At 48.1% G+C, this 26,416-nt stretch overlaps 1 protein-coding gene across 3 annotated transcripts in view; it reads right to left on the bottom strand.

The window, feature by feature from the left end:
- TMEM138 (transmembrane protein 138) overlaps positions 1 to 26,416 on the bottom strand; it is a 66,147-nt gene that overhangs the window by 5,766 nt on the left and 33,965 nt on the right. For all 3 annotated transcript variants that reach the window (XM_085648518.1, XM_085648520.1, XM_085648519.1), the window contains exon 4: positions 24,787 to 24,862. In XM_085648518.1, coding sequence (XP_085504644.1) covers positions 24,787 to 24,862 — 76 coding nt within the window. The remainder of the gene's footprint in view (positions 1 to 24,786; positions 24,863 to 26,416) is intronic.

The raw sequence follows: 26,416 nt of genomic DNA, 5'->3' as shown, positions 1-26,416 counted from the left end.
CGTAGTTCCACGCCCTGTGTAGCCAGACAATATAGCAGCCAACCCACTTTAACTCCCCATTTGTAGATCATTCAGTCTGAGGCGTCGCAGGTATTTCTCAGCTGACGCCAGTCGTCTGACAACAGGGGGTCCAGCGCACTGGAAACACTCAACAAGTTCACAGATTTCGGCCTCCAAGAAGGCTGCTTCTTTTTTTTTTTTTTACTCTTTGTTTAACCCCCATTATTAGAGCTTCTGTGTGACAATGTGCATCCCACCATAAAGGCCTCATACCATGCACGTGGAGTCAACCGAGTCAATGTTATTTTCAAAATAGACAAATGTTTCTTCTCTAAGCCTTTCTGAAATGCGTTCATTGTTAAGCCACCACGTATTTCGATGCCACCCCCCTCTATATACAAGTCTTTTAACATTCTAAGTAATTAAACCGTGGTTACGATCTACAATAGGACGTTTCATAGAGGGAAGATCTGTGCCGTTGAGGGATGAGATGTCAGTGACCAAGCAGTGTAGGAAAAGTTCCAATTAGGAACACCCCAAGTTGGAGGTCCAACAAACACCCCTCCATTAACTCCCCTCACCCTACAAGTCGTGAACTTAAGCATCGGACACCCTTAAACATAACTGCTTCAACTAATAACTAACATTATCTGAAGAGGAACAGGATCAGCCCTGACGTCTGGAAACGGGCAGACGTGAAACGCCTCCTCAAGAAACCTAAAGCAGACCCAAGGGACCTGAAAAACTACCGCCCCAGCTCTCTCCTCCCCTTCGCAGCCAAAGTCACAGAGAGACTCGTGTACGCCCGGCTGACCACCTTCATCGAAGAGAACTCCATCCTAAGCATCTCCCAGTCTGTTTTCCGCAGCAACCACAGCACCGAGACCGCCCTCCTCGCCGCCGCCACCGACGACATCCGCATGCTCCTAAACCAGGGACACACCGCGGCCCTCATCCTTTGACACAGTCTGACATCGCACGCTTGCAGCCAGACTCCACGACGCTGCGATACAAGGAGCCGCCCTCGACTGGATCCAATCCTTCCTCTCCGGTTGAACCCAGACAATCAGACTCCCTCCTTTCCTCTCCGAACCCACTGACATCAACTGCTGAGTACCCCAAGGATCATCGCTCAGCCAGACACTCTTCAACATCTACATGGCCCCCCTCACCGCCATCGTCAGACAGCATGGGCTCAGCATCATATCCTACGCCGACGACACCCATCAAATCCTCTCACTCACGAAGAATCCCGAAGACACCAGATTCTGCTTCCAGGAAGGAATGAAGAACGTGGCAGCCTGGATGAAGGACAGCTGCTTGAAGCTCAACTCAGAGAAGACCGAGGTCCTCATCCTCGGACCCTGCACGTCCGCCTGGGACAACACCTGGTGGGCCGCAGCCCTCGGGAACCCACCAACCCAGACAGACCATGCTCGGAACTTCGCAATCATCCTTGACTCCTCCCTCTCCATGAACCACCAGATCAACGCCGTCGCGTCCACCAGTTTCAACTGCCTCCGTAAGACCTTCAAATGGATCCCCCCGAATGCAGAAAGACTGTCACCCAAGCACTCATAACCAGCAGACTGGACTACGGCAACGCCCTCTACGCCGGAGTCAACAGAATTCTTCTACACAAACTCCAAACGAACCAGAACGCTGCAGCCAGACTCATCCTCTGGACACAGCGTCACAAGCACATGACCCAACACCTACGAGGCCTCCACTGGCTACCCGTCGAGAAGAGGATCACCTTCAAACTCCTCACCCACACCTACAAATCCCTCAACAACATCGGACCCAAATACCTCAACGACAGTGTATCCTTCCACGTACCCAAGAGAAACCTCCGCTCCTCCGACCTCGCCCTGGCAGAGGTCCCCCGCATCCGCAGACAAAGAACCAGCGGGAGAGCCCACCTACATCGCAGCCTGGACCTAAAATGAGCTCCCTGTGAACATCAGACGCTCCCCGACCCTACACACGTTCAGGATGGACCTTAGGACCTGGTTCTTCGACTGATCCGGAGCCGATCCCCCCCGCCCCCAGGGCCTAGAGACCCTCACGGGTGAGTAGCGCGCTCTACAAACCCCCGATTGATTGATTGGAGGGTCGGCTATCAGGAAAAACTAGGGATGAAAACCTGTGAGCCGGGACGGGTATGCCCAGACGTGGGTGCCATGCTCTCCATGCCACTGGAGTCAAGCTATCCTGGCTGATGGGGGCTGAAAGCCCGAAGCAGTCCTAGGAGGCTTGTTTCCAGTCCAAGGAGGTCCTGGCCTGGCAGTTCGTCTTGGACTGTTCCCATTGGGCACAGGGTCAAGACTGATTTGCATATGGGTGGGTCCAAACTGGAATGGCATGGTGAGCAAAAAAACGATGGATTTAGGCCCAGATCTCTGTACTGGAGTGAATATATGACATTGTTCTTTTTGCACAGGTCGCTCCAGTGAACTTGGACATCCTAGCCCCCATATAACCCTCCCCATCCCTCACCAGCCAAAGAAATGGTAACTTGAACAAGCATTGGCATAGCCAATAGGTCTTGACTTTGGGACCTTATAAGTGTTTAGCTACGCAGCATATTATCCTGGGTGCAGTGTTGCCAGGGACCGAAGAGTTATAAAATTACTACACAGTAGGTCATACAGTGTGATTCAGGAATACATGCTGTGCAAGTATATGATACCAAAAGGGCAGTGTTGGATCTGGTTGCATTAAGTAGATTATACCAATAGTGCAATATTTATAGTCCATGGGCCAGATATACAACCTTGACATTTAGCGACTCGCAAATTGCGTTCAATTGAGAGTCGCTAAATGCCATGTACAACAGTGTCAGAGACACTGTTAGTGGTTCCCAATGGGGTCGTAAATTGCATGCCTCATGAATATTCATGAAGCACTCGCAATTTACAACCCAATTGGGAATGGCTGGCCCTCCCAGGTATGGTGGCCTGCTGGGCTCAGCAGACCTCCATGTCTGGGACTGCTTTTAAATGTTTTTTTAAAAATGCAGCCTGTTTTCCTTAAAGGAAAACGGGATGCATATAAAAAAAGAAAAATTAAATGTTTTAGTTTCATTTTTTAAGGGCAGGTAGTGGTACTGGGACCACTGCCTGCCCCTAAAAAATATCTTCCCCTGCATTCACAAAGGAGAAGGGGTCCCCTAAGGACCACTTCCCTTTTGCTAATGCTCTACCACCCTCTTGAAGAGGGTGGAAAACTGCATTCTTACATGGCTTGTGGGGTCGCTATTAGGAAGGGAACACACCTTCCTAATAGCGAGTCGCAAAACACTATTTGGCGAGACACAAATTATTTGCGAGTCGCAAAATAGTGTTAGTACATGGCCCAGAGGAGTTTTGCATGCGCAAACTGGTCGCAAACCCCTTTGCCCTGCTTGGTGCTGCCGTGCTCCCGGGGCCAGCAGGAGTGGCTGGAATGCCCAGCGGTGAGGAGGAGAGGACGACCCGTAGACACTTACGGGGACCAGGAGCTACCTGGGCGAGGCGAGCGGGTCCGGGACTCTCCAAGGAGGTCTGAGGCCCCAGCGGTGATCAGCGGGGCAGAGGTGTTGGAAGTTTGCGGGCCTATCTTGGCTGGCACTCGACAGTCACGGGTGCTATGCCCTTCCAGATTCGGCGCAGCCCACGGCACAATGAGCTGCAATCGAAGGTGGCATTCGGCTGCCACTGAGAACTGCAGGCTGAGGCCCTCTTGCTCTGCGGCCCTGTCAGACGTCCTGTCCCTGCTTGCAGGTGCTGAAAAACTGTGTCTGCCTGGCACTTCCTCTTAGGCGGGTGACTTTACTGCTTGTGTGGGGTCACTGCAGAAGTGGCTTGGAGACCCTTGGGCGGGGGGGCCTGCTCTTCCTTGGCTTGCCTAAGAGGGATCAGCTTTCCTTGCTGTGTGGAATCGGGCAGCTGGCCGCCAGACAGCTAGGCTTGCAGCGGAGTTCGGCCCTTTGGCCTATGTGACCTTCACTACATTCCTGGAGCGCTACCCACAGGGCGCCTTCCTTGCCCCTCCTTGGATTGCTTGCCTTGGTTGGAGGGGCCCGCCGTCCTTGGTGTGTGGACTCCGGCAACTGGTCTCCAGAGGGCTGGCTGACAGCAGAGTTTGGCCCCTTGGCCTGTGTGACCATCACTACGGCTCCTGGGGCTGTACCCAAGTGGCAGCTTCCCTTGTCGGACCTGTCCAAACCCCTGCCACTTCACGCAACAAGAAAGACCCCTCCATCAGGGAGCTACTCTTCAAAACTCCTGCCAAGAAAACAGACCACGCTAAGGACTTCAGTCCCCCTCCCCGTTCCCCCTCCGCATCCTACGAAACAGCCAGTGCGGGAGACGAAGCATCGGTAACTTGAGAATCTCTTTTCCACACACTTTCCCACCAAAGTTAAAGAAATCCCCCAGATGTGAATGACCTTAGACCACAGATGGATAAGTTGGAGCGGGGAGCTGACACCAGAAAGGAGGAGTTGGAAGCATGCCGCTGCTAGATCTTGGTACTTCGAGACCGCAACGCAGACCTCAACTACTACTTGGAGGGCTTGGAAAGCAGATCCCGCAGATCTAACATCCACATTAAGGGAGTTCCCCTGCAGGCTGATATCTTAAAGCCAGCGACATCCTTCCTGCGGGAGCAGAGGGTCCAATACTAGTGGGGACATCCCTTCCGCCTCACCTTCGCATGGTGGGGGAGAAACCCATGTGGTCCGCACACAAGCAGAGGCATCGCCATTCCTGGGACTGGCTCTGGAGGAATCGGATTCACAGTCACAGTGACGAACTCCTCCACCTTCGCAAAATTCATCGACCCACAGATTTAGGCTTCGGAACAGGAAGACGGCGAGCAGGCCAACTGCAAAGGAAAGTCTCACGGAAAGGTCTGCCCTATTGACATAGCTCACAAATAGGGGAAAGTCGCCGGACTCAGCAGTGGAGTGAGGAATTGGAGGATCCCCTCTCTTTCACTATGGAGCGGTCATGCTGGACTGGCCTCACCCTGTGCCTTCGTGCCACTCTGGGGTATGGTGCAGGTTGGCAACCACCTTGGGGACTTGAGAGCTACCCCTCCAGGACCCCGGGAAACTCTGCTTTTCATTTGGGTGGCGGGGCTCCTGTGCATCACCACCACCTTGCTCCTGCCCGACAGGTTCGCCAGTGACATGGACCCTCAACTCCAGGCTTGTTGTTCTCCATCAGTTGATGTAGTTCATGTTTTTATATTTTTTCTTTATATTGTTATGGGTGTTTGCAGTATTCTGGTCTTGTAACTTTCTTGCTCCGTCATGCTTCTTCACAACACACAATGGAGTTTTGGGGTGGGTGGTTCCAGGGGCGGATGGGCAGGGCTCTTTTTATCCCTTATAGGTATGGTTGCGAGTCTCAATGTTAGAGGTTTGAATGCCCCGGCCAAGTGATAGGCTTTGTTGTCTCAGTTGAAATCAATCCAGTGTGATATTTGCCTATTGCAGGAGACGCACCTCTTCCGCAAGGATATGGGCCGCTTGAGATCACGGTGGTTCGACCGTCAATTCTTCTACTCTGGTACAGGGGGGAAGGCTAGGTTGCTATTCTTCTTGCTTCACACTTCCAGGGGCAGGTCATGCCGACACCGCCCAGACATCGGTGGCTCGATTGTGGGATGTGCTCAAGGCAGTGGTCAGGGGCGCATACATAGCAATAGCGGCACAGATCCATAACGATCGTATACTCAAACGTTCTTCACTTGAATCCAAGGTGACAGCACTTGAGAGGACTCAGGGAGACATGTTACAATAAAAAACGTGTAAGCAACTTATGATGAAGGGGAAGCAGCTTCGGGCATTAGACACAGACTGCTCCGCACTAGACAGAAGTACTATGCGGGGAAAAATAAGGCGGCCCGCCTTCTTGCTCACCGTTTGCGTGCGCAAGCTCACCGCTGACGAATTCCAGAAATCTCTACCTCCTCTGGTCAGGCAGCAACGGGAGACGAAGAATTCGGAGGAATTCGGCTGTTTATACTCTGTGCTGTACTCCACTGAAACGATCCATTATCACGATATCGACTCTTATCTATCACAGGCTCTTTTGCCTAGGCTTCCGGAACAGGAGGCATCTCTACTCGATGGAGACATTATGATCCAGGAAGTTCTGGGGCCATTCGGAGACTGAAGCCGGATAGGGCACCCGGTCAGGACGAGTTCACTGCCGCTTCCTATAAGTAATTTGCTTCCAAACTAGCCCCTGTATTGGCGAGGCTGTATAACTACTTCGCCTCCCAGAGATCTATCACTGATACCATTAAAGTGGCTATCATAATGCATGGGAAAGACACAGCCCTCTGTGCCTCATACCGGCCTATTTCTTTACTGAAAGTGGACACAAAGATTTTCACAGGTGTCTTAGCAGCTCAACTGGGGTAGTACATGCCTGGGTTAATAGATCCTGGCCAATCAGGTTTTATAGCAGGTCGTGGCTGCGGAGATAACCCTAAGAGGCAACTCCACGTCCTTGACAAAACAACGTGTCCTCCCCTGTGGGGACGCGCAGGAAGGCGGAGTGCAAACGAACATTTTCGGATAAAGAATGGCTGGACAATCTACAGCAAACTCGTACGTACGCCTGCAGCGCGTCTGGCAGAGAAATCCTCCTCAAGCTCACCCACTATTGGTACTTCACACCTGAACAGGTGGCCCGGTGGAAGAGGGGACACGATGGCCGCTGTTGGCGCCACTGCAGGGCATCTGGAACCCTTACGCATTTACTATGGTACTGTCCTAAATTTTCTTTGTTTAGCTTTAGAGACATCACTTCCAGGTACCAGAATGTCAGCGAGAGAGCCAGCCAAAGATGATAAAAGACTGCCTTCCGTTGCAAACCAAACAGGCATGCTTCAGAAAAGCAGACTTTTTCACACAGCTCAGTGTGGCTCTCTTGATTGAAAACAGGGCTCCATGGTATGTTTATTAACTGCAACAAGTTGAAGAAAGATCAGCATAACAATCAGCATACACACACGTGGTCCTGTGCATCGTCAAACAAATAACTATAATGAGACGTATAATCTGTACCAAGTGACCTAAGTAGATAGAGCCATAGTGCATATGTAAACCATCACCATGACACAAAACTAAAAAGACTAGTACTGTTTATGCAATTGAGAGAATTTACAGGTATTTAGGGCTGATGGGATTTCTCGTGGAGTACAGGGTCGGTATCTCTTCACTCCAGAGCAGGAGGCCGCCCACCCTGAGGAGATGGGGCATGCAGCAGCTAAGCGCTAGGCATGAAGCCTGTCTAGGCACCTAATGCCACAGCCAATGAACTGAGGAGGAACGTCTCATCCATTCTCAAACCAGGTCGCAATCTTTAGTGCCATGGCCTATAAACAAAGAACAAGTTAGCAGTCAGAGTATGTGGTGTAACATACAGAGCTGCTGACTTTGGGACTGTGGAACCAGGTCCGAATCTCTGCGTCGGCTCTACCCACAATAAAAATGCTATTCGGAACAAATAAAAATAAAACAATGCTTTATTGAATTAAAATAAAGAAAGCTTGGTGCGCGGTAGAGCTGGCGCTGCTGTACTGGTTGCTATTCCTGGGCATTGGGCAGTGATAATAGGGGGTGGGTAGGGTTCGGCACTGGCGTGTATTTATTGTTGATAAAAACAAAAACATGAATGCCGTGTGTGTTCGTCAGTGGAGCACGGCAATCCAAGCAACCAGTGTATTTCTCAATTAAAAATAAAAAAACGATATGCCCTGTGTGTTTGAAAAATAATAATGCGGTCAGTGGCGTGCGCCAATCAAAGTAACCAGTGTGTTTCTCAAATCAAATTTAAAAAACGCATGTGGTTGAAAACATCAGCTGCGCACGCTTGCCTCTGAAAGCCAACAAACACAACATTCCAAACACACGAGCCGAGGCAATTGAAAACAATTGTATGCCGTTACGAACTCAAATGGCAAGAAACAAAATAAGACATGCCACAAGGCTAGTAGTCATGAGAGGGAACGACACACCAAAGAAGGAGGGACAAATGGCCACGATTTACCAATGAAAACTAAGGAATTTAGAAAGGCACACAAACCGACAAGTGATAGATGTGCTGAAAGTCCACAGAAGAGATACAGCAGGTTTAGAAGAGACAGCACATGCACTGCTTAGGCGGGACCTAAAAGTCCACCAGCGGAGCCCCACGAGGCTCCAGCCCCTCTACACAGCAGTTGCGGGTGGCCCGAAGATGGGTCGTCCCAGTCAAAAGCGGATGACTCCCTATCTCACTCTGTGTCCGGCGTACCGGGCACCGACTTGGCCCGTCTTGGTCAGCCATAACGTCTGGTCCTCTGTGGATGATCAATGCTCCATGCGCCAGTATCATGAGCAGGGTAAGAATTCCCTCTATCATCCACCATGGGTCTCTCCTTCACAGTGATGTAAAAAAAAAAAGTGTGTACTGCTTTGAATCTAACGAGCATATATTTCACCTGCATAGCTTGAAGCTTTCCCTTACCTGCAACAAGGGTCTGTCTTTGCTGTTGGACACAAGTTGTGTAGTCCTTGAAGATCACTACTCAAGAGGAGTCTAACATTACTGTTTATTGGGTGTGGGCCGCATTAAAGATAGCATTTCTGTAGTTAAGCAGTTGAAGAATAACAGGGCACAGAGGGGCCCTGGGAGGTGGCTCTGAGCGAGGAATCTGTGCGCCCTTTCGATGAAAAAAGGGGAGGGTAATTGTTGGTTCGGGTCCCAGGTTTACACCATGCAGAGAGAAAAGACTGATCCTTCAACTTTTTCAGGAACTCGCATCAGACATATATTGTTTTCCATGGACCTGCCTCCTGTGTCTTCTACCCGCCTCTTGAGCTGCTGAGTGACAGATCAGAGTTTCACGAAGTCTGCTATAAGGGTGCGCAGAGCGTCCTCTGCCGAGAAGACACAAGTCTCTACCTCCATTACATAATCCACCACATTTCATAGGTCCTGGTGTAAAAAGGGGAACCACTGTGCTGTCCCCAGTCATTCCCTCCGGAGCCGTGTGGGAATGCCAAATGGCCTGTAGGATCTCTGCAGATCATCTCCCTCTTGTCTTTGTGGGTCTGTACTGTTCCTACTTGCCTGGGAACCCAATGCACCAATCTTTAGCATAGCAAAATGTCAATTTTCCCTTGTGAGGAGGGTGGAGCGCCCCCAGCCTTCCCCATCCTCAAGGTGGAGGCAATATGGCTGATCACAGAAAAGTGCATTGCTTCACTATTTGTCAAATCTGACCAGATCTGGGTGTACTGCTCTCCTGTGACCACCAGAGGTCCCTCCCACCCTCTGGCTGGGCTAAATCAGTCTTGTCTACCTCACTTCTCAACAGTCCAATACTCCTCGACGGTCGTCATCAGACTCCCAGGAGGGTTAGCAAAGCGAACATTCTCTTGGACAAACTGAGGCCCTCCACACCACACACCGATGTAAGTGGGCCACAGGTAATGTATAGCCCAAGGGTAGCGCTGTGTCGATGGATGTGGCCCACCTCACAGTGTGGGCACCTCCTCAAGGAAGGCACCAGTCTCACCAGAGGGGCACAAAGCAGAAGTAAACTAGGCCCCCTGCACCGGGATCTAGTCCTGAATTATGCCATTGGCAGTGGGCTCCAGTGCACCATGGCAATGGCCAGTACACAGATTCAGGCCTCGCACCGCTCTCCCAGTTCCGGACACTTCCACAGCGCCCGTCTGCAGCCCTGGCATCTGGGCTCCAGCCCTCAGGGCCAAAAACCGCAGCCTAAAGGTCCAGCCACACCAACGAGAAGCTCTTGTATGGGCAAGAGGGAAGGCAGACTCTGGGCAGGATGGAGTCCAGGTGTCACACCCATCCGATGGGGGTTGTGGTTTCTAAAAGGGGAGAATGGCATCCTGTCTTCGGCCTCACAAACAATCAGGTGCCCCTAACTATGATTCACCCTGCCTCACTTTAATGGCTGTGTGCACTTTTTATTGACTCCATAAAATTACAAAAGGGAAAAAGAATAAAGGCATGGTCAGTACATATTGTGTAGTACAATACCCGTAATAATCGTTATTGTTTTAGCAAAAATAGCCATACAGTAAGAACGTGCATTATAATTTATGAAGTGCATGTAATGATTCTTGCAATTGTCACAATGCATATACACAAACACCATTAAATATTACATTCAAAAACAGTTAAGCTAAAACAATACATACAAGACATCCAATGAAACAGTCCTGGTTATAAAATCCAATTTCATGATATGACCACACAGCAAATAAAGACACTATTGTAATAAAAATTACTCCTAGTTTAGCTACGGACACACATACTTTTTATTGTTTGCAAAACTCGGTAAAAGCTGCCATAGTTAAAACAGTTTGTGCCAATAGTGCTGATCAGATCCCTTCAGCAACCAAATGGTCCTAGCTTTAGTTCAATGAGATCTTGTTGCTTTCAATTCAGAATAAATGTATGCTCCCACTGCAAGGTAGATTTCCTTTGTGTATATACAATAACAAAACTCAAGGCCTTCCCTGCATTACTGCAAGTTATATTTTAGGAACAAGGGACATACAAATATACCTTCTGGGTTGCAGAGTGTTGATACTTAAAAGCATAGATGCAGTATTATTTCTGAGCCTTCCAGATACAGCTGCAAGCGTCTAAGATGTTGTCTGCAGACTTTGACCATTTTTTAAGTGAACGCCAATAAGGGTAAAGTACCAAGCCTACATTTAAGGTATAGGGTAATTTATGCTAAGGTGTGGTAAAGTGGGTTTCTGTTGCAGTACCCCCCTCCCACTTTTTCCCTGGCTTTTGATGCAACTTTGACTGTAGAGGTTCCCAGTACCAGTGTTATTTCCCTAAAACGTTACCATGACTGGCAGCTTCAGACCCCCTGCAAGTCCCTAGTATATGGTTCCCTGTCACCTAGGGTATGGAGACTGAAGAGGGTCCCCTAGGGACCCCTCACCCAAGTCTAGCAAACTACCACTGCAGCAGACAAAAACGTAACAGTCGACATGGAACACTGACTTTGAGCCTTGCCCAGCAGCACTGCCCAAGGTATAGGTAAGTCACCCCTCTAGCAGGCCTTACAAGCCCTAAGGCAGGGCACACTATATCTCTGGTGCGGGCATGTCTGCTTGAGCAGATGTGCCCCTACAACATCCAAGTCTATTTTTAAATATTGTAAGTGAAAGGGAAGCCATAGAGAGTGCATGGGTTGGAAACTCGACAACTGGAATTCTCCAGCACAATGATGGCTTTACTGAATAGAGGAGCGTTTGGTACCAAACAACTCCTCTCAATCCCACACTGATGTCAGAGTGGGATTTATTGGAACATGTAGCCAGAGGGCACCTCAAAGGTACCCTCTGGAACCCTACAAACCCTAGTGTAGTCTCTGACTGGCTTTAGGCAGCCTGCCACCCCCAGACCTGTTTTTAGACCCCTGGATCGTGAGCCCCCCAGAAACAAAGCACATTCTGGGCGGAGGTGTCTCCCCTCTTCCCCAGGATGAGCAGTGCTCAAGAGGGGAGCTTGAAAGGCCTTGTCGCCTTTGTAATGCGGCCCCAACCTCTGCTGCTAGCAGCAGATGGCAGCTCCCGGTTAAAACCCCCACTTTTGGCAGATGAACCGGCGGAAAAACCAAGATAGAATAGGAGGTATGCCCTCCTTCGCCAACTCCACCCCTCAGGTGCTGGAGGCGAAATTAAGCAAATCTTTTAGTGCACCATCTAGAAGATGGTCAAACTTATAAAATAAGGGCTAGGGCTATGCCCCCCTACCACAGGAGGGTGGCAAAATAGTGGGTGTGGACACCCCAGGCAAGGAACCCATTGGTTCCTACCTAATACTCCCCTATAACGCCCCTAAATCTAATACTTAGGTGGCTCCTCCACCCTGAAATCAGGATCCTGACGACCTAAGAAGAGCCGGACACTACAAAAGACAGCGGACACCAACTAACTTGGCCCCAGCCCTACCGCCTCTCTGAAGCCCTTGACGATCCTGCGCCAAAAGACGACCTTTCCAGTAACCCAGCAACGTCCAAAGCCTTGGGACGACTGCCTGCCTTCGACAAAGATCAAGAATTCCAGTGGACAGCGGACCTGTCAAGAAGAAACCAACTTTAAAGAAAAGCAACTCCGCCCTAAGGAACCACGAAACCGCCTCCGGACCCACCCCTGTACCTTCATCCACAGCCCGAGTCCATGTGGCCCACCGGTCCTGCAAAGTCCACAGTGGGCGGACACTGCCAGTCTATCTCGATGCCTGCAGCCTGAATCCAAAGACTCCCCCTGACCGGGACCTGCCCAGTAAGCTGTTCCCAACGCCAAGGGACACCCCCGCACCCGAAGTCCCTGGGCCTTGGGGAGCTTAACCAACGGTGTCCATAGGTCTCCTAGCATCCGAACAGACCAGGGCAGCTGTGGGTTTCTTTCGTGCAGCCTCTTGGCCAGCGCCTGCAACCTCTTTCCAAAGCCGATCTCCCCCATTGAATTGCATTTGGCACCCGACGCGGTTGGCACTCTGCACCAGACGCTGTGCTGCCATTCTGCACCCGTCCGCCCCTGACCTGCTGAGGGTGTAAGTTTGGTGCTGCCTTGTGACTCACCTTAAGTCCAGGAGATCGACCCCCGAATCCATTTTACTCACCTGTGAGCAGCGCATCTTCAATCACCCCCGGTCTCCATTGGTTAATATTTGGTGCCTGACACCGAATTTGACCTCTGCCCCCCTACCGCCCCTGTGTCGCTGCAGGTGTATTCTTGGTACACATTTGAACCTTGCCTGGTGTTGACCCGAAACCCCAAAGACAGGATCGGTAAGTCATACTGAAAAACTGTATTCTTATTTTCCTCCATAGGTTAACATTGCACAGCCTGAAAAGTGTCCACTTTTGAAAGTGTAAAGTATTTTTCCTGTAAAACGTACTTACCTTTTTGCCTACATCTCGGTTGTAAAATAAATCCTGAAAGAAGCTTATTTTTCTAAAATTGGTGTGGATCTCCTTTTTGTGGTGGTGTATAATTTATTAGTCACTGTGTGGATAACAATATCTTGCACTCCTCTGCATTAGGCCCAAGGCTGCTCGCCCACACTACCACAAATAGAGCACTTTGGGTTTACATTAAGCCCTGTACACTTCTGGTGGAATCGCTGGACTCTGTGCATGATGGACAAGTTACTTACCTTCGGTAACGCCTTATCTAGTAGAGATACGCTCTAGCCACAGATTCCTTACCTTTGAACTTCCAGGCGTCAGGCTGGATCCAGAAGATTTCACAGCAGTACACCTGCGCGCCAGTCGACTCCGCGTGACGTCATCGGTTGTCGTAACGTCTGCGTTGTCAATATAATCTTTACTTTGGCGTGCTGACGTCAGTACTTTTCTCGACTTTCCACGCCAGAAGCACAAGCAATGAAGTGACTGACCATGGTGTGTTAAGAAATGAACAACTAGGGCCCTGAAGGGAAACGTCCCGGACACTTAAAACCAATTCCGCAGTGCGGGGCTGATGGGTGGCTCGGTAAGGAATCTGCGGCTAGATCATGTCTCTACCAGCTAAGGCGTTACCAAAGGTAAGTAACTTGTCCAGCAGAACGGCTTAGATCAGAAAATCCTGTAAAACAGAGCGACCAAACAGGCCTTCTCTGCGATCCTGGGAATCCATGCAGTAGTGTCTGGCGAACGAGTGTAGAGATGCCCACGTGGTAGCTTGGCTTATGTCAGAGACAGGAACACCACGCTGGAGGGCCATGGTGGCCGCCTTTGCCCTGGTGGAATGGGCCCTAAGCCCTTCAGGGGGATCCTTCTTCGCTAAAGTGCTAATACAGAGGAAGACCCATCAGGATATAGTCCTCTTCTGAACAGCACAGCCTTTCTTTGCACCCACTTATCCAATAAAAAGTTGGTCATCCACCCTGAACTCTTTGGTTCAGTCAAGGTAGAACGATAATGCTCTTTTTGGGTCCTGACAATGGAGACGTTCCTCTTCCTTGGAACGATGCAGAGGTGCATAGAAGGTGGGAAGGGTGACCGACTGATCTAGACGGAAGAGTTTTACTATCTTAGGCAGGAAGGATGCCTTAGTCCAGAGTACTACCTTGTCCGGAAAGATCGTCGGGTAAGGAGGCTGAGAGGACAGTGCCTGCAGTTTACTTACTCTCCTGGCAGAGGTTATAGCCTCCAAAAAGTCTGTCTTGATGGTGAGCAACCGCAGGGGACAGTTATGTAGCGGCTCAAATGGTGCATCTAGCCACAGATTCCTTACCCTTGAACAGATACCCAACCAGTACAATACCCGGAGGAGGGACAGCGGAACGGCTTAGAGAAGAAAATCCTGTAAAACAAGGCACCCAAACAGGCCTTCTCCGTGAACCTGGAAATCCAGGCAGTAGTGCCCATGTGGCAGCTTGGCATGTGTCAGAGACAGGAACACCACGCTGGAGGGCCGTGGTGGCCGCCTTCGCCCTGGTGGAATGGGCCCTCAGCCCATTCCACCAGGGCTAACCCCTTCAAAAACCTCTTGTGCAGAGGTTTTTGAAGGGGTTAACCCATTTGTTTCCCCATTCACCCTTCATCATGCCGCAGTGGGATCTTAATTTGATGCTCATTTTCCTGATGTGTGCACCATTTGAGCCGCTACATAACTGTCCCCTGTGGTTGCTCACCATCAAGACAGACCTTTTGGTGGCTATAACCTCTGCCAGGAGAGTAAGTAAACTGCAGGCACTGTCCTCTCAGCGTCCTTACCTGACGATCTTTCCGGACAAGGTAGTACTCCGGACTAAGGCATCCTTCCTGCCTAAGATAGTAACACTCTTCCCATCTAAGATAGTCGGTCACCCTTCCCACCTTCTATGCACCCCAACATCGTTCCAAGGAAGAGTAACGTCTTCATTGTCTGGACCCAAAAGGAGCATTATCGTTCTACCTTGACCGAACCAAAGAGTTCAGGGTGGATGACCAACTTTTTATTGGATAAGTGGGTGCACAGACAGGTTGTACTGTTCAGAAGAGGACTATATCCTGATGGGTCATCCTCTGTATTAGCGCTTTAGCGAAGAAGTATCCCCCTGAAGGGCTTAGGGCCCATTCCACCAGGGCAATTGCAGCCACCACGGCCCTCCAGCGTGGTGTTCCTGTCTCTAACATATGCCAAGCTACCACGTGGGCATCTCTGCACAGTTCGCCAGACACTACTGCTTGGATTCCCAGGTTTGCAGAGAAGGCCTGTTTGGTCGCACTGTTTTACAGGATATTATGATCTAAGCCATTCTGCTGTCCCTCCTCCGAGGCCGCTATTCCTTTGGTATCTGTTTCTAGGCAAGGAATCTGTGGCTAGATGTCTCTATCAGATGTACAAGTTACTTACCTTCGGTAACGCCTTATCTGGTAGAGACATGATCTAGCCGCAGATTCCTTACCGACCCACCCATCAGCTCTGCACTGCGGAATTGGTTTTAAGTGTCAGGGACGTTTCCCTTCAGGGCCCTAGTTGTTAATTTTTTAACACACCATGGTCAGTCACCTCATGGCTTCGTGCTTCTGGCGTGGAAAGTCGAGAAAAGTACTGACGTCAGAGCGCAGAAGTGGAGATTATATTGACGGACGTCACGACAACCGACGACATCACGCGGAGTCGACTGGCGCGCATGGGAACTGCTGTAAAAAATCTTCAGGATAAAGCCTGACGCCTGGAAGTTCAAAGGTAAGGAATCTGCAGCTAAATGTGTCTAGCAGATATAACCACTTAATGGTATACCATATACAGAGACAACTTCTAACATACAGGGAATATCACGTCGATGTAAAGCTCCAAACCGGGCTCTGGTTTATGATTTAAGTACTTGGTGTAAATTAATTTTTTCATAACCTCATCCGCTAGCTTCACATAATGCCCAAAATTGTTTTTGGGAAATTTAAAGAGCATCCTTATTCTGCTCAGGTTTAAGCCATAGCTGTACACACCAAACTGTGGTAACAATGTTCTTTATATGCCCAAATCATGGTAAGAAAGCATATTTCCTGATTTTTCGTAGATCCTGGAAGGCCTTTGGAAACATTGCCAGGGCAGGGTTTGACAACATACAGAACCAGTAACGAACAGGGATAAAGGCTATATGGTCTCCTAGTTTGGCTATGCTCAGTTCTGATCTCAATGCTGCCAATGGCATTTCTGGTCCCAGACAAGGCATTAGTCACAACACAGAATTCTCAGTAGTTTGTAATGCCGGCACCTTCTTATGGCCCCATATTTCTGCGCCATACTGCGGAAATTTAAAATATGGCCCATCTTTGCTTGTAACACCTCCACGCTGTTGCCCTCACTCAGGCCCCCTTCAACATTCATAGCGTTTCTTTCACGTTCTATACTGTTGCACATATTACACGACCTTTCCAGTTTCCCCGAGCTAAGTCCACTCTGAGACCCGGCTCGAAGCAACTAATCCCCCAGATAACCATCTATTGACCCTTGGTGACCGTTCTCGGCCTCTCCAGTTGTTTTACGAATCACCATCTTCAACACGCAAACACGTCCTGTCGTAAATTAATTCAACCTAGGAATGGCTATGCCACCTGACCTATAGGGTCGGGTAGAGAACACGACCTTAGGTAAGGAATTTCTATTACCCATTATCCTGTATCTTGTACAAAGAATGTTTTCTTGTGGATGATTTGTATTTTTATTGCACCTTGTGGGGGTTGTTGCTTTAGGGGATTCAAGCGCTACAAAAGACTGTGAGCCACAGATTGAAGTGGCAGTCTCCTGAGAACCTACCACCGATGTACTTCTAGGACAACTGTACTTAGCTGCAGCTAAATTGAAGTTCCTATGCCAGACAGAGTGTTCCGTGTCTCTATAATTTGGAAGGCGAACTCAGAAGATTTCAGGCGTACCCTGCGCCGCTGGGCTTTAAAAGCCTGGTTCTTCAATTTGGTGCCCTCTGTGAGGCCGCTTCAGAGGTCGTGGGTCCAGCCCGAGGATTGTGAGGAGCCCCGCAAGGAAATTCCGGAGGACACGCACCACGTGATCGACCCCTGCATGTCGTAAGTGGACCGAAGGTTTTTTACCGTGTGGCTTCTCCCTCCCAACGGCTGAAAAGACCTGCTGCCCTGACTGCGGCCACGCTTTGGCTCCCTTTGGTTATTTGTATCGCGAGACATCAGACGGACCTCTGTCAGCGTGCGGACACATCTGGATAAGTTAAGTATAGTGGCCACTCCCTTGTCTTTGTTTTGTTTTGTTCGACTTTTGCAAAAGCCGAAACCGAGGGGTGAGTGCAGTTTGTGTACGATAAAGTGACTATTTAAACCCCTTGAAGTTTGTACAGAAACTAGTGTTGCAGCGATGCCTGGTTTCAGTAAATTTGGAAATTGGTTTGGTTGTAATCGCGATAGGGCTTCCCGACTGGAGGATTCTTGTCCAATTCCTCCAGCCGGAACTCCCACTTATGAAGTATATTCTAAACATGGTATTGGCCCCATAGCTTTTAATGAGGCGTGGGTTCGCTATACTAGAAAAGATGGTGTTTTAAGATGGCCGCAGAACGGCAGTTATGAGCTCAACATTTTTAGATAATTTGGAGAACACTTTGTTTAAACGAAAAGCCCGGCCGGCTATGTTTGACTCTTTTCGCCTATGGCAGAAGGAGGCCAAACAGAAAGAAATAAAACAAGCAAAAAGGGATAGGAGGGATAGGTCTATTTTGCAAGCTGCGCAACAGTTTAAAAATAACGAAACCGATCATGCGATTGAGGTCTCAGATAGGCAACATCGTATGGCGGTAGAGAAATGTTATCCAGTGTTGCCAACTTCCCCTACGGAGAAAAATTAGGACCCTGAGAAGGATCCTTTAATGTCCCATCTGCTGAGATTACCCCCGCCCTATGCGCAGGGAGCTAATGTACCTTTTGGATTACCGCCTGCCCCCGGAGCGAATGCACCTTTATTGTTAGCACCTGCCCCACCTGTTCCGCCTTTTGTCCCACCTGTCACTCCCCAACCAGTTCCTGCAACCCCACCACAGTCTTCACTGGCATTGCCGAGCTCTCCCTTACCTTCGGCTCCCTCTGTAAATATTACTTCCTCTTCTGCTCCGCCTAATATTCTGTCTCCTGTTCTAATGACGAATTCTCCCTCAGCTCGGAGGCGAATGATCGATAACGTTTCTGGCCTTTTGTCCCCTCTCATCGGGACATTTCAAATGACCCCGGTTCCTCCTCGTAGACAAACTCGCAGTCAGTTACCAGGTCCGGAGGAACGGGAAGTGCTAGACCTTCAAGCCGAAGGTGGACCACGAATGGCCCCCAGTATAGTGTGCAAGATATTATGGTCACCTTTCGGCAGTTTGAGGCACCAACGCAGAGATATGTTTTTGATGCTATGTGTGAAATTTTAAGTCAAGAGTGGGAGGATATGGGTTTGGGACGAGTCCCTCAGGGCCTGCTCGATGTACAGGCCGAGTTTGATAGAGAACTGATTGTGGGCGCAGAGGTTGAGGACGCGGTAGGAACGCTTGTCACTTTTAGAACGATGCTTGCCTGCCGGTCCTTGCCGAAAAGCGATCCCTCCGTCAGGCGAAAATTAAAGCACTATCCCATGAGAGAGGTTCCCCCAGTGTGGAGAGAGGAGGTTGCAGCCCAGGGTGCTAATCCTCTTATACCTGCTCACTTTCAACGTGTGTGGGTACACGTTCCGTGGAAGCGATCTGAGGTATTGGCCCTTAAACAGTCGTTACCGGACCCCCGTAAAAATCCTGCAGGGTACTACAAAGAGTGGTCTCAAACTGTCGATGCATGTATCATGAATTTGGCCGATATAGACATGCTAATGGGTAATGTGGTCCCACAACCGTTATGGGCTAGGATTCGGAAGGAGGACCATGTAGGGGAACTGGGGGCTGATTGGGCTGCCATACTAGCCGCGGACAGACTCCAAGTGGGTGGTGCCAAACCTGAACCTCTAATTACAGAACTCCCAGCTAGGATCATTGCCTTACTGAAGACCATGATGCCCCCTCTGCGAGTTAATTGGGATGAGTTAGCAGCTTGTAAGCAGAAGGCGGATGAAAACGTCTCTGATTTCTTCACTCGTTTCGAAGAGACGTTCATCGATCATAGTGGTCAGGATATGAGCACGGAAGGTGGCCAACGATTGTTTGTAGACAAATTTGTGTCTAACTTAGTTCCGGAAATATCTAATAAGTTGAAGAATTCCGAAAGCGCGTGGGCGGTCTCCTCCTCGGCCCAGATATTGGCTACTGCCCAGTATTATGAAAATAGGGATAAAGAAGAAAGAGAGAAACTTGATAAAAAGACCAAAGAGTTGAAAACAAAAGTTCTTTTGCAACAGGCTTATCCTCCTCGCCCTGCCCAACGTGAATATCAGCCGTCTCCACCATACCAGAGACAATCGCAGAGGGCTGGGCCTTTCGTTCCCCGACCCCCACTGGGCCAAAATCAATGCGCTTACTGTAAAGAAGAAGGCCATTTAAAGTATAATTGTCCGGCTCTGTTACAGCGCACGAGCGGTATTCCCGCGTCACGAGGCCAGAGTGGTTATCAGTCAGCACCAAGAGGTAGAGGACGAGGTACGCCACCTAATAACCAACGTTCCATGCCCCCTGGAAACTCCACGAATTATTTTGATCAGCAAAATGTTCAGTCTACCAACTATTACAACAGTGATTACTATACTGAGGATGAGAGTCAGAATTCCCAACCTAACTAGGACAGCCATGGACAAAGTAAGGGAGTAGTATCAGTTCCAGTGGACCAGAGTGGGCCTTATGTTAATGTGGAAGCACTAGGTGTTGCAGAGCCATTCCTATTAGACACTGGTGCAACAAAAAGCTCTATGATTCACTCTAAACTCCCTGGGGCACCTTTGTCTGGCTGTACAAATGTTTCTGTAGGTTTTTCTGGCGCCCCAGTTCAAAACCCAGTTTCATGCCCTTTGCCCATTTCAATAGGTCCTTACAAGTTGGAGGCCCGCTCCTTTTAACGACTGGTTGTGGTGAAAATTTGTTGGGCTTAGATTTATTGAAGAGATTGTATGCGACATTACATTGTTCCCCTTCTGGTGTACGTCTTACCTTAGGTAAGAAATTGGCCTCACCGATGTACTTGTCTAAAGATCTGCCTTCCCCTGAAATATAATCTCTTCCAGCCACCGTCTGGGCCACCGGCCCCAATGATGTGGGCCTCCTGCGGATTCCTCCCTACAGTGTAACACTCAAGCCTAATACTAAATTTCCTCGCATTCCACAGTATAAAATTTCCAGTGACGGCGAGAAAGCTCTTTTGACTATAGTTCATGATTTGGTACAAAACGATGTGGTTGAAGAGACTAGGGGAAATGTATGTAATAGCCCCGTTCTGCCTGTTTTTAAACGAACCAACCCTTCTCAGCCACCTGTCTACCGTTTTGTGATTGATCTCAGAGAGGTCAACAAGATTGTGATACCTCAATTCCCTGTTGTCCCGGATATTAATGCCCTGCTGACGATGATACCAGCCTCAGCTTCCTGGTTTTCCGTCATTAACCTAAAAAAATGCTTTCTTCAGCATTCCCATTGCTGAGGAAAGTAGGGATATTTTTGGCTTCTAGTTAGCAGGCCGAAGCTTCCGGTTCAAGCGAGCTCCTCAAGGCTATTGCGAGAGCCCCTCCATTTATAGTCAAGCATTGAAATCGCAGCTCGATACTTTGTATTTACCACCAGGACCCACTCTCATACAATATGTGGATGACCTGTTGGTTGCAGCAGATTCTGAAGACACTTGTAAAAAGGCTACCATTTCACTGCTACGCCACTTATCTGACCTCAACCACAAAGTTTCACCATCAAAATTGCAATATTGTTGCCAAGAGGTTACCTACCTAGGTCATCTCTCGTCAAAGGAGGGACGGCGATTGACCCCAGAACGTATCCAAGCAATTGCCCAAATGCCTAAATGCCTATTCCATGTACGCAAAGAGAGGTGCGTGCCTTTTTAGGTATTACCTCTTATTGTAGACAATGGATCCCCAATTTTTCCCTCCTGGCAAAGCCCTTGTTGGCACTTACTCTTAAAGATACACAACACCCGCTTCCATGGACTGCGGAATGTCAGAAAAGTTTCACTGATTTGAGCACTGCCTTGTGCTCTGCCCCTGTGTTAGGTACTCCTGATTACAGTAAGCCTTTCACACTCTATGTTCATGAGAATGAAGGTTGCGCGTTATCAGTGTTAACGCAACAATTTGGGGACAAACAACGCCCCTGTCCCTTGGTGACCGTTCTCGGCCTCTCCAGTTGTTTTACGAATCACCATCTTCAACACGCAAACACGTCCTGTCGTAAATTAATTCAACCTAGGAATGGCTATGCCACCTGACCTATAGGGTCGGGTAGAGAACACGACCTTAGGGAAGGAATTGCTATTACCCATTATCCTGTATCTTGTACAAAGAATGTTTTCTTGTGGATAATTTGTATTTTTATTGCACCTTGTGGGGGTTGTTGCTTTAGGGGATTCAAGCGCTACAAAAGACTGAGCCACAGATTGAAGTGGCAGTCTCCTGAGAACCTACCACCGATGTACTTCTAGGACAACTGTACTTAGCTGCAGCTAATAAATTGAAGTTCCTATGCCAGACAGAGTGTTCCGTGTCTCTGTAATTTGGAAGGCGAACTCAGAAGATTTCAGGCGTACCCTGCGCCGCTGGGCTTTAAAAGCCTGGTTCTTCAATACATACTTGTTGCCATGGTTTTAAATTTATAAGCATTTATTGACGGTTTGACTAGAAGACTGATGGTTTTATTTAGAAAATGTAGTACTACGCCTCCTTCTGACTTAAGGTCACACTGCTTTTTGCTAGTTGTTCCGTCCAGTTAAGGTGGTCATCAAGGCGTATACCCAGATCATCATTAAAAAAGTACTTGTTTGAGTGGTTTCTCATAATTTAAAAAAAGTTGGAGGTGAGCTTTACTTTGGGATTAATGATCATAAACTTAGTTTTTTCTGTGTTGATGGTAGCTATCTTGTTACAGCACTAGTGCTCAAAGCCCGCTAGTAGGTGATGCATTGAGTTTTCTGCGCGTGCATCATCTGCGAAGAGCAGGATTGGTATGCAATAGTCCTCTAACTTTGGATCATCGAGGTTAAGGTCAATAAGGGATTTACATATTCCATTTAGAGAGATGCTGAATAATGCCAGTGCAAGAACACAACCCTGTCTTACTCCAGTGTGTATTTCAAATTAATTGGTGCATTCTCCCTTACTTCCATACTTTACCCTTGCTTTATTGCCATTATGCAGGTCCATCAATAGTCAGATATCTGGATGGTAATCCTTGATTTCCCAAGATATTCCACAATGCTCGAGCCCCGTGCATCAGTCTCCAGCAGCACCCCCAGTACACCACTGCACCCTAAGTCTCCCAGCGGTAATGCCAGTACAGGCCTTTGGTCTGCACAGGCCTCCAGGTATGAGACTGTCACTCACGGCGTGGCTATCAAAAGTGCAAACGCAGTCATAAATGTCTGATTCTCACTCCCTTGGGTTTACTACTTTGCTTATGTCCCTGTGAATAGCAGACTATGGAGCGGAGTATCATTTGAAAGTCATATACTTTTCATTTTTAATGGGATTATGGTTGCAAGCACAATTGCTTTAAAGATGTGCTGCCTACTTGCCCATTGAGGATAAAACCTTATTTCAGGGAGGCACGACACTTCTGAGATCCATAAACGACCTTCACACTGACATGAAGGAAGAGGCAGGCACCATTAAAGCAGTCCAGAGGGAGGGAGAAAGAAAATTGGCGAGGCTATTAACTAGAGTGCTGGCTGTGGAACAAAGGGAGGACAGAGCAGAACGTAAGATGCACCCATGGAAGGCCATGTCAGAGATCTGTAAGAGGGGAAATCATTTGAGGTCAAGGTAGTGGGTTGCCCTGGTCACTTTAGAGGGCAGACTTGAGGGTTTGGATAATTTGAGGAGAGGCACTCCCATCAGCGTTTTGTGGGTTGCGGAAGAGGTTCCTGTGTAGTCCCTCCAGATTGAGGTCCAGAACACATCTGCTGAATTGTTGGGGATATAGCGAGTTGATAACCGCGTCATTTTGGGGAGAGGAGTTGGCCTAACGGCTAGGGCAGTCGATCTCGAATCTAGGGAACTGGGTTCGAGTCTCTGCAATGACGCTGAACACCCTGTGGTTCTGGGTAAATCACTTAATCTCCCATTGGCTAACAAAAATTACTGTGTCCTCATGTAACGCAACTGGTGCTACGTAGAGCGTTCTGATACCAGATACCTTTGGGTCAAGTTTGCACTATATAAAACTCTGTAAAAAAATGTTTTTACATTACAGTGAAGGTATCCAGCCTGCCCCTTAACCAGACAGGTAGAGGCAGTGGCGCAAAGGAAAAACGGTGAAATTAAATCTGAAGATGGGAAGCCGCAAAACTGCTGCTGTTCCCTGATTTAGGCTCACAGACTCTGACACAGAAAGGGCTCTAAGGAAGAACTGATAGAAGGTTTTCTTTATCAGTTGGCTTTCTAGTGATATGGGAGTCGAGCGACAGAGAAAGACGTGTTCTTCCAGGTGAAAACTGCCAGAGCTTTCTGCAGCATCTTGGATTCTTTTATGCATGTCTACTTTATAAACATTTGGTCACCTTTGAGAATTTTCTGTTCTGGATTGGACTGTCAGCAATGATTAGGAGAAACTAACCTGTGGATGCTGTAATGTTTGTAGTCTCTTTCATGCTGTTTTTAATTTGACTTTAAATGCACAGGCAGCAAAATATAAAAACATTGGAAATACAAAAACTTAAATCCCTGGTTGCTCAAACATTTCTATGAAACCAACATCAGCCAATCGAAATGCCAAATCTTTGAGATGCTACTATTTAATCTCATTTGAGACAAAACATCTTCTCTGCTGAGAAGCAGCATTGATGGAATGAACAAACTGGACAGTCTCCACCGCATGTGCTAAACAAATTATAAACATTTATTTTTTTCTTATACGTATGCAGGTTGTACTACAATGGATAATGACCGGAGTGTGCAAACCGGATGTGACAATGTCATCTACAGAGGCCAGTGGGACAAAACAAAATAATAATAATCCAGGAATGAAGACCAAGCGTTGACGATGGTGTGAGCCAATTCAACTGCTTCATCACTTTTGCCACTTTGACTCAGAGTTAAACTTTTAGGAAATCATGGCTGCATTTCTATTTACATGAGTCGGTTGTTGATAATGTGGGTGATTACCATGCGTTTCTGTTGCAGTTGATTAATACAAAATGAAGGAGATCGTGTGTAATGCCTTAAGTATTAAAACTATTTTACAATCTTCAAACTTCTACACAGATCTTTCAAATGAAGATATATGAATGTAGAGAACTACAGAAAAAGTGACTATTCGAAAAGTGACACATAAGAGATTCTAATGTACCACATCCACAAACGGATTTTATATGGGTTAGATAATAAACTAGGAACTAACCTGAAAAACCGCAGAATGTGCATTTGCTTTGTGAGGGGTGAAGTTTTGTAATACTAAACAGTGTGCTACTTCATCATAGGGGTGAAGCCTACAACATAGTGCAGAAGGGAAAAAAAGAATGGTGGTCCAGCAAGGGACAATGTTACAGCAGAGAACATTAAGGCTATCTGTTATATGCACAGGAAGAAGAGTATCTTCTTATTCCCAGGTTTGGATTCACACCTGCGGGATCATCTCTCTCACTTACTCCCACACCCCATGCTCTTACCTAACCTCTGGAAGACGAAGAGTGCCTGGAGCCCATCTGTCCACACAAAGGCTTCACTGTTTCCCCAGCGCAGGCTCTAAAAGGGAAAGGCAGGTGTAAAGGAGGGGTGAACGGGAGGGCGGGTGCACAGAGAGGTTAATCAAATGAGCAGCTTTAACAAGAAACCCAGGGATCAGCGTCAAGGCTTCTCTGTGGCTCAACGCAAATCCTCTTATAGCAGCACTATGGGGGCAGCAAAAAGCAGGCCATGTTACTGACATAAGAGAACAGATCTGTGCCCTAGGAAGGCCATGTGAGACTCATACAACGGATCATGTACAAGTGATACCTAGCCTAGTCCAAACCAGGCAACACCACGCCAAATTACATGCAGCCACGTGCTCACAATTCACACTGGAAAAAGTGTACATTGAACCATATTCTGCTTAAGCGCCATATCATTCAATCCATACGCTTCCCATCTTAAGTAACTTCTCTTCCACATTATTAATGTACACTCAGGATGCCTCCCCTCCACAGTCTTTGAAGGCCAACTCAGGGCCTCTAAGCGCTTGAAACTGTCTGTATACCCCTCTGCCACTGACACGGAGTTTAAATCCGTCCCCGCCCTCTTCACCTGTTCTCCTAACCTTTACCTATCCTACCGTCCTCTGTCCTCTCTTCAGGAATTTGAAGCACAGTGAAGTGGACAAAAGACAAAAATAGTGGTGCGAAATAAATTACAAAATATAAGTATGCACACATTGCCATATTTTGTTCAATCACACTCTGATCTAGCAGGTTTAATCACGCACAAGGCATGCAGTGTCCAACCGCACATTGGGTAATGCTTTGCTTGGGCGTACAGATTAAAATCCAGGCTTTTCATGCAAGTGACACATTAACAGTCAGAGCCAAACATGGCGTAAAAACAAATCATATGCACCCTGAGGTAAATTTTCTGAAGCAAATACATACATTATCACATGCATGACGTGTCCAATCAAAGACCGGCGATATGTACCACAAGGAAAAAACACTGAGCCATAACAGCAGACTAAAAGTTCGTTCTATACTGTGCCTAATCACACACGGTGCCATACTCATCCTAATTACACACTGGCAACACCCTGCATAGCCACACACTGGGCCATGCCCACCCAGCCTTATAACTCATAACACTCCGGCACAAAGACGCTGTGCCCTCACAGAGCACTGCACAGCTCCTTGCCCAGGCACACACTGGCCACACGCACAACAATAAACACCCTGCCTAATCACACTCTGCCTAATTACCAGAAAGCCCAAGGCCTGTCTAATGAAACACATAACCTGTCAGTTGTGGTTGTTGGTTATGATGGTTTATAAACCTCGATATCTATTCAGAAGCCCAAACTGATTGATCTGAAAGGTCTTTATATAGTGGACTAGTGGACCCATGCTCCTATTGAACTGTAACTTCTTTCGATTGTGAAATGAATGGAGCCTCAGAGTCACACTTGTTTCTGAACTACAGCCGACGTATGGATACTTGAACTGTTCTAAATTCATGTAACAGTAGTATGTATCAAATGTTGATAGGTGATCTAATGTATAGTTGGCTTTGAAAAATCAAAACAAGTTGCCTTTCATGAATATGTAAACTTGGAAA

Source organism: Triturus cristatus, chromosome 3_2 (assembly GCF_964204655.1).
Source record: "Triturus cristatus chromosome 3_2, aTriCri1.1, whole genome shotgun sequence".
Classification (NCBI taxonomy): domain Eukaryota; kingdom Metazoa; phylum Chordata; class Amphibia; order Caudata; family Salamandridae; genus Triturus; species Triturus cristatus.
The sequence above is the reverse complement of the archived record's forward strand: the minus strand, read 5'-3'. Positions and strand labels throughout refer to the sequence as shown.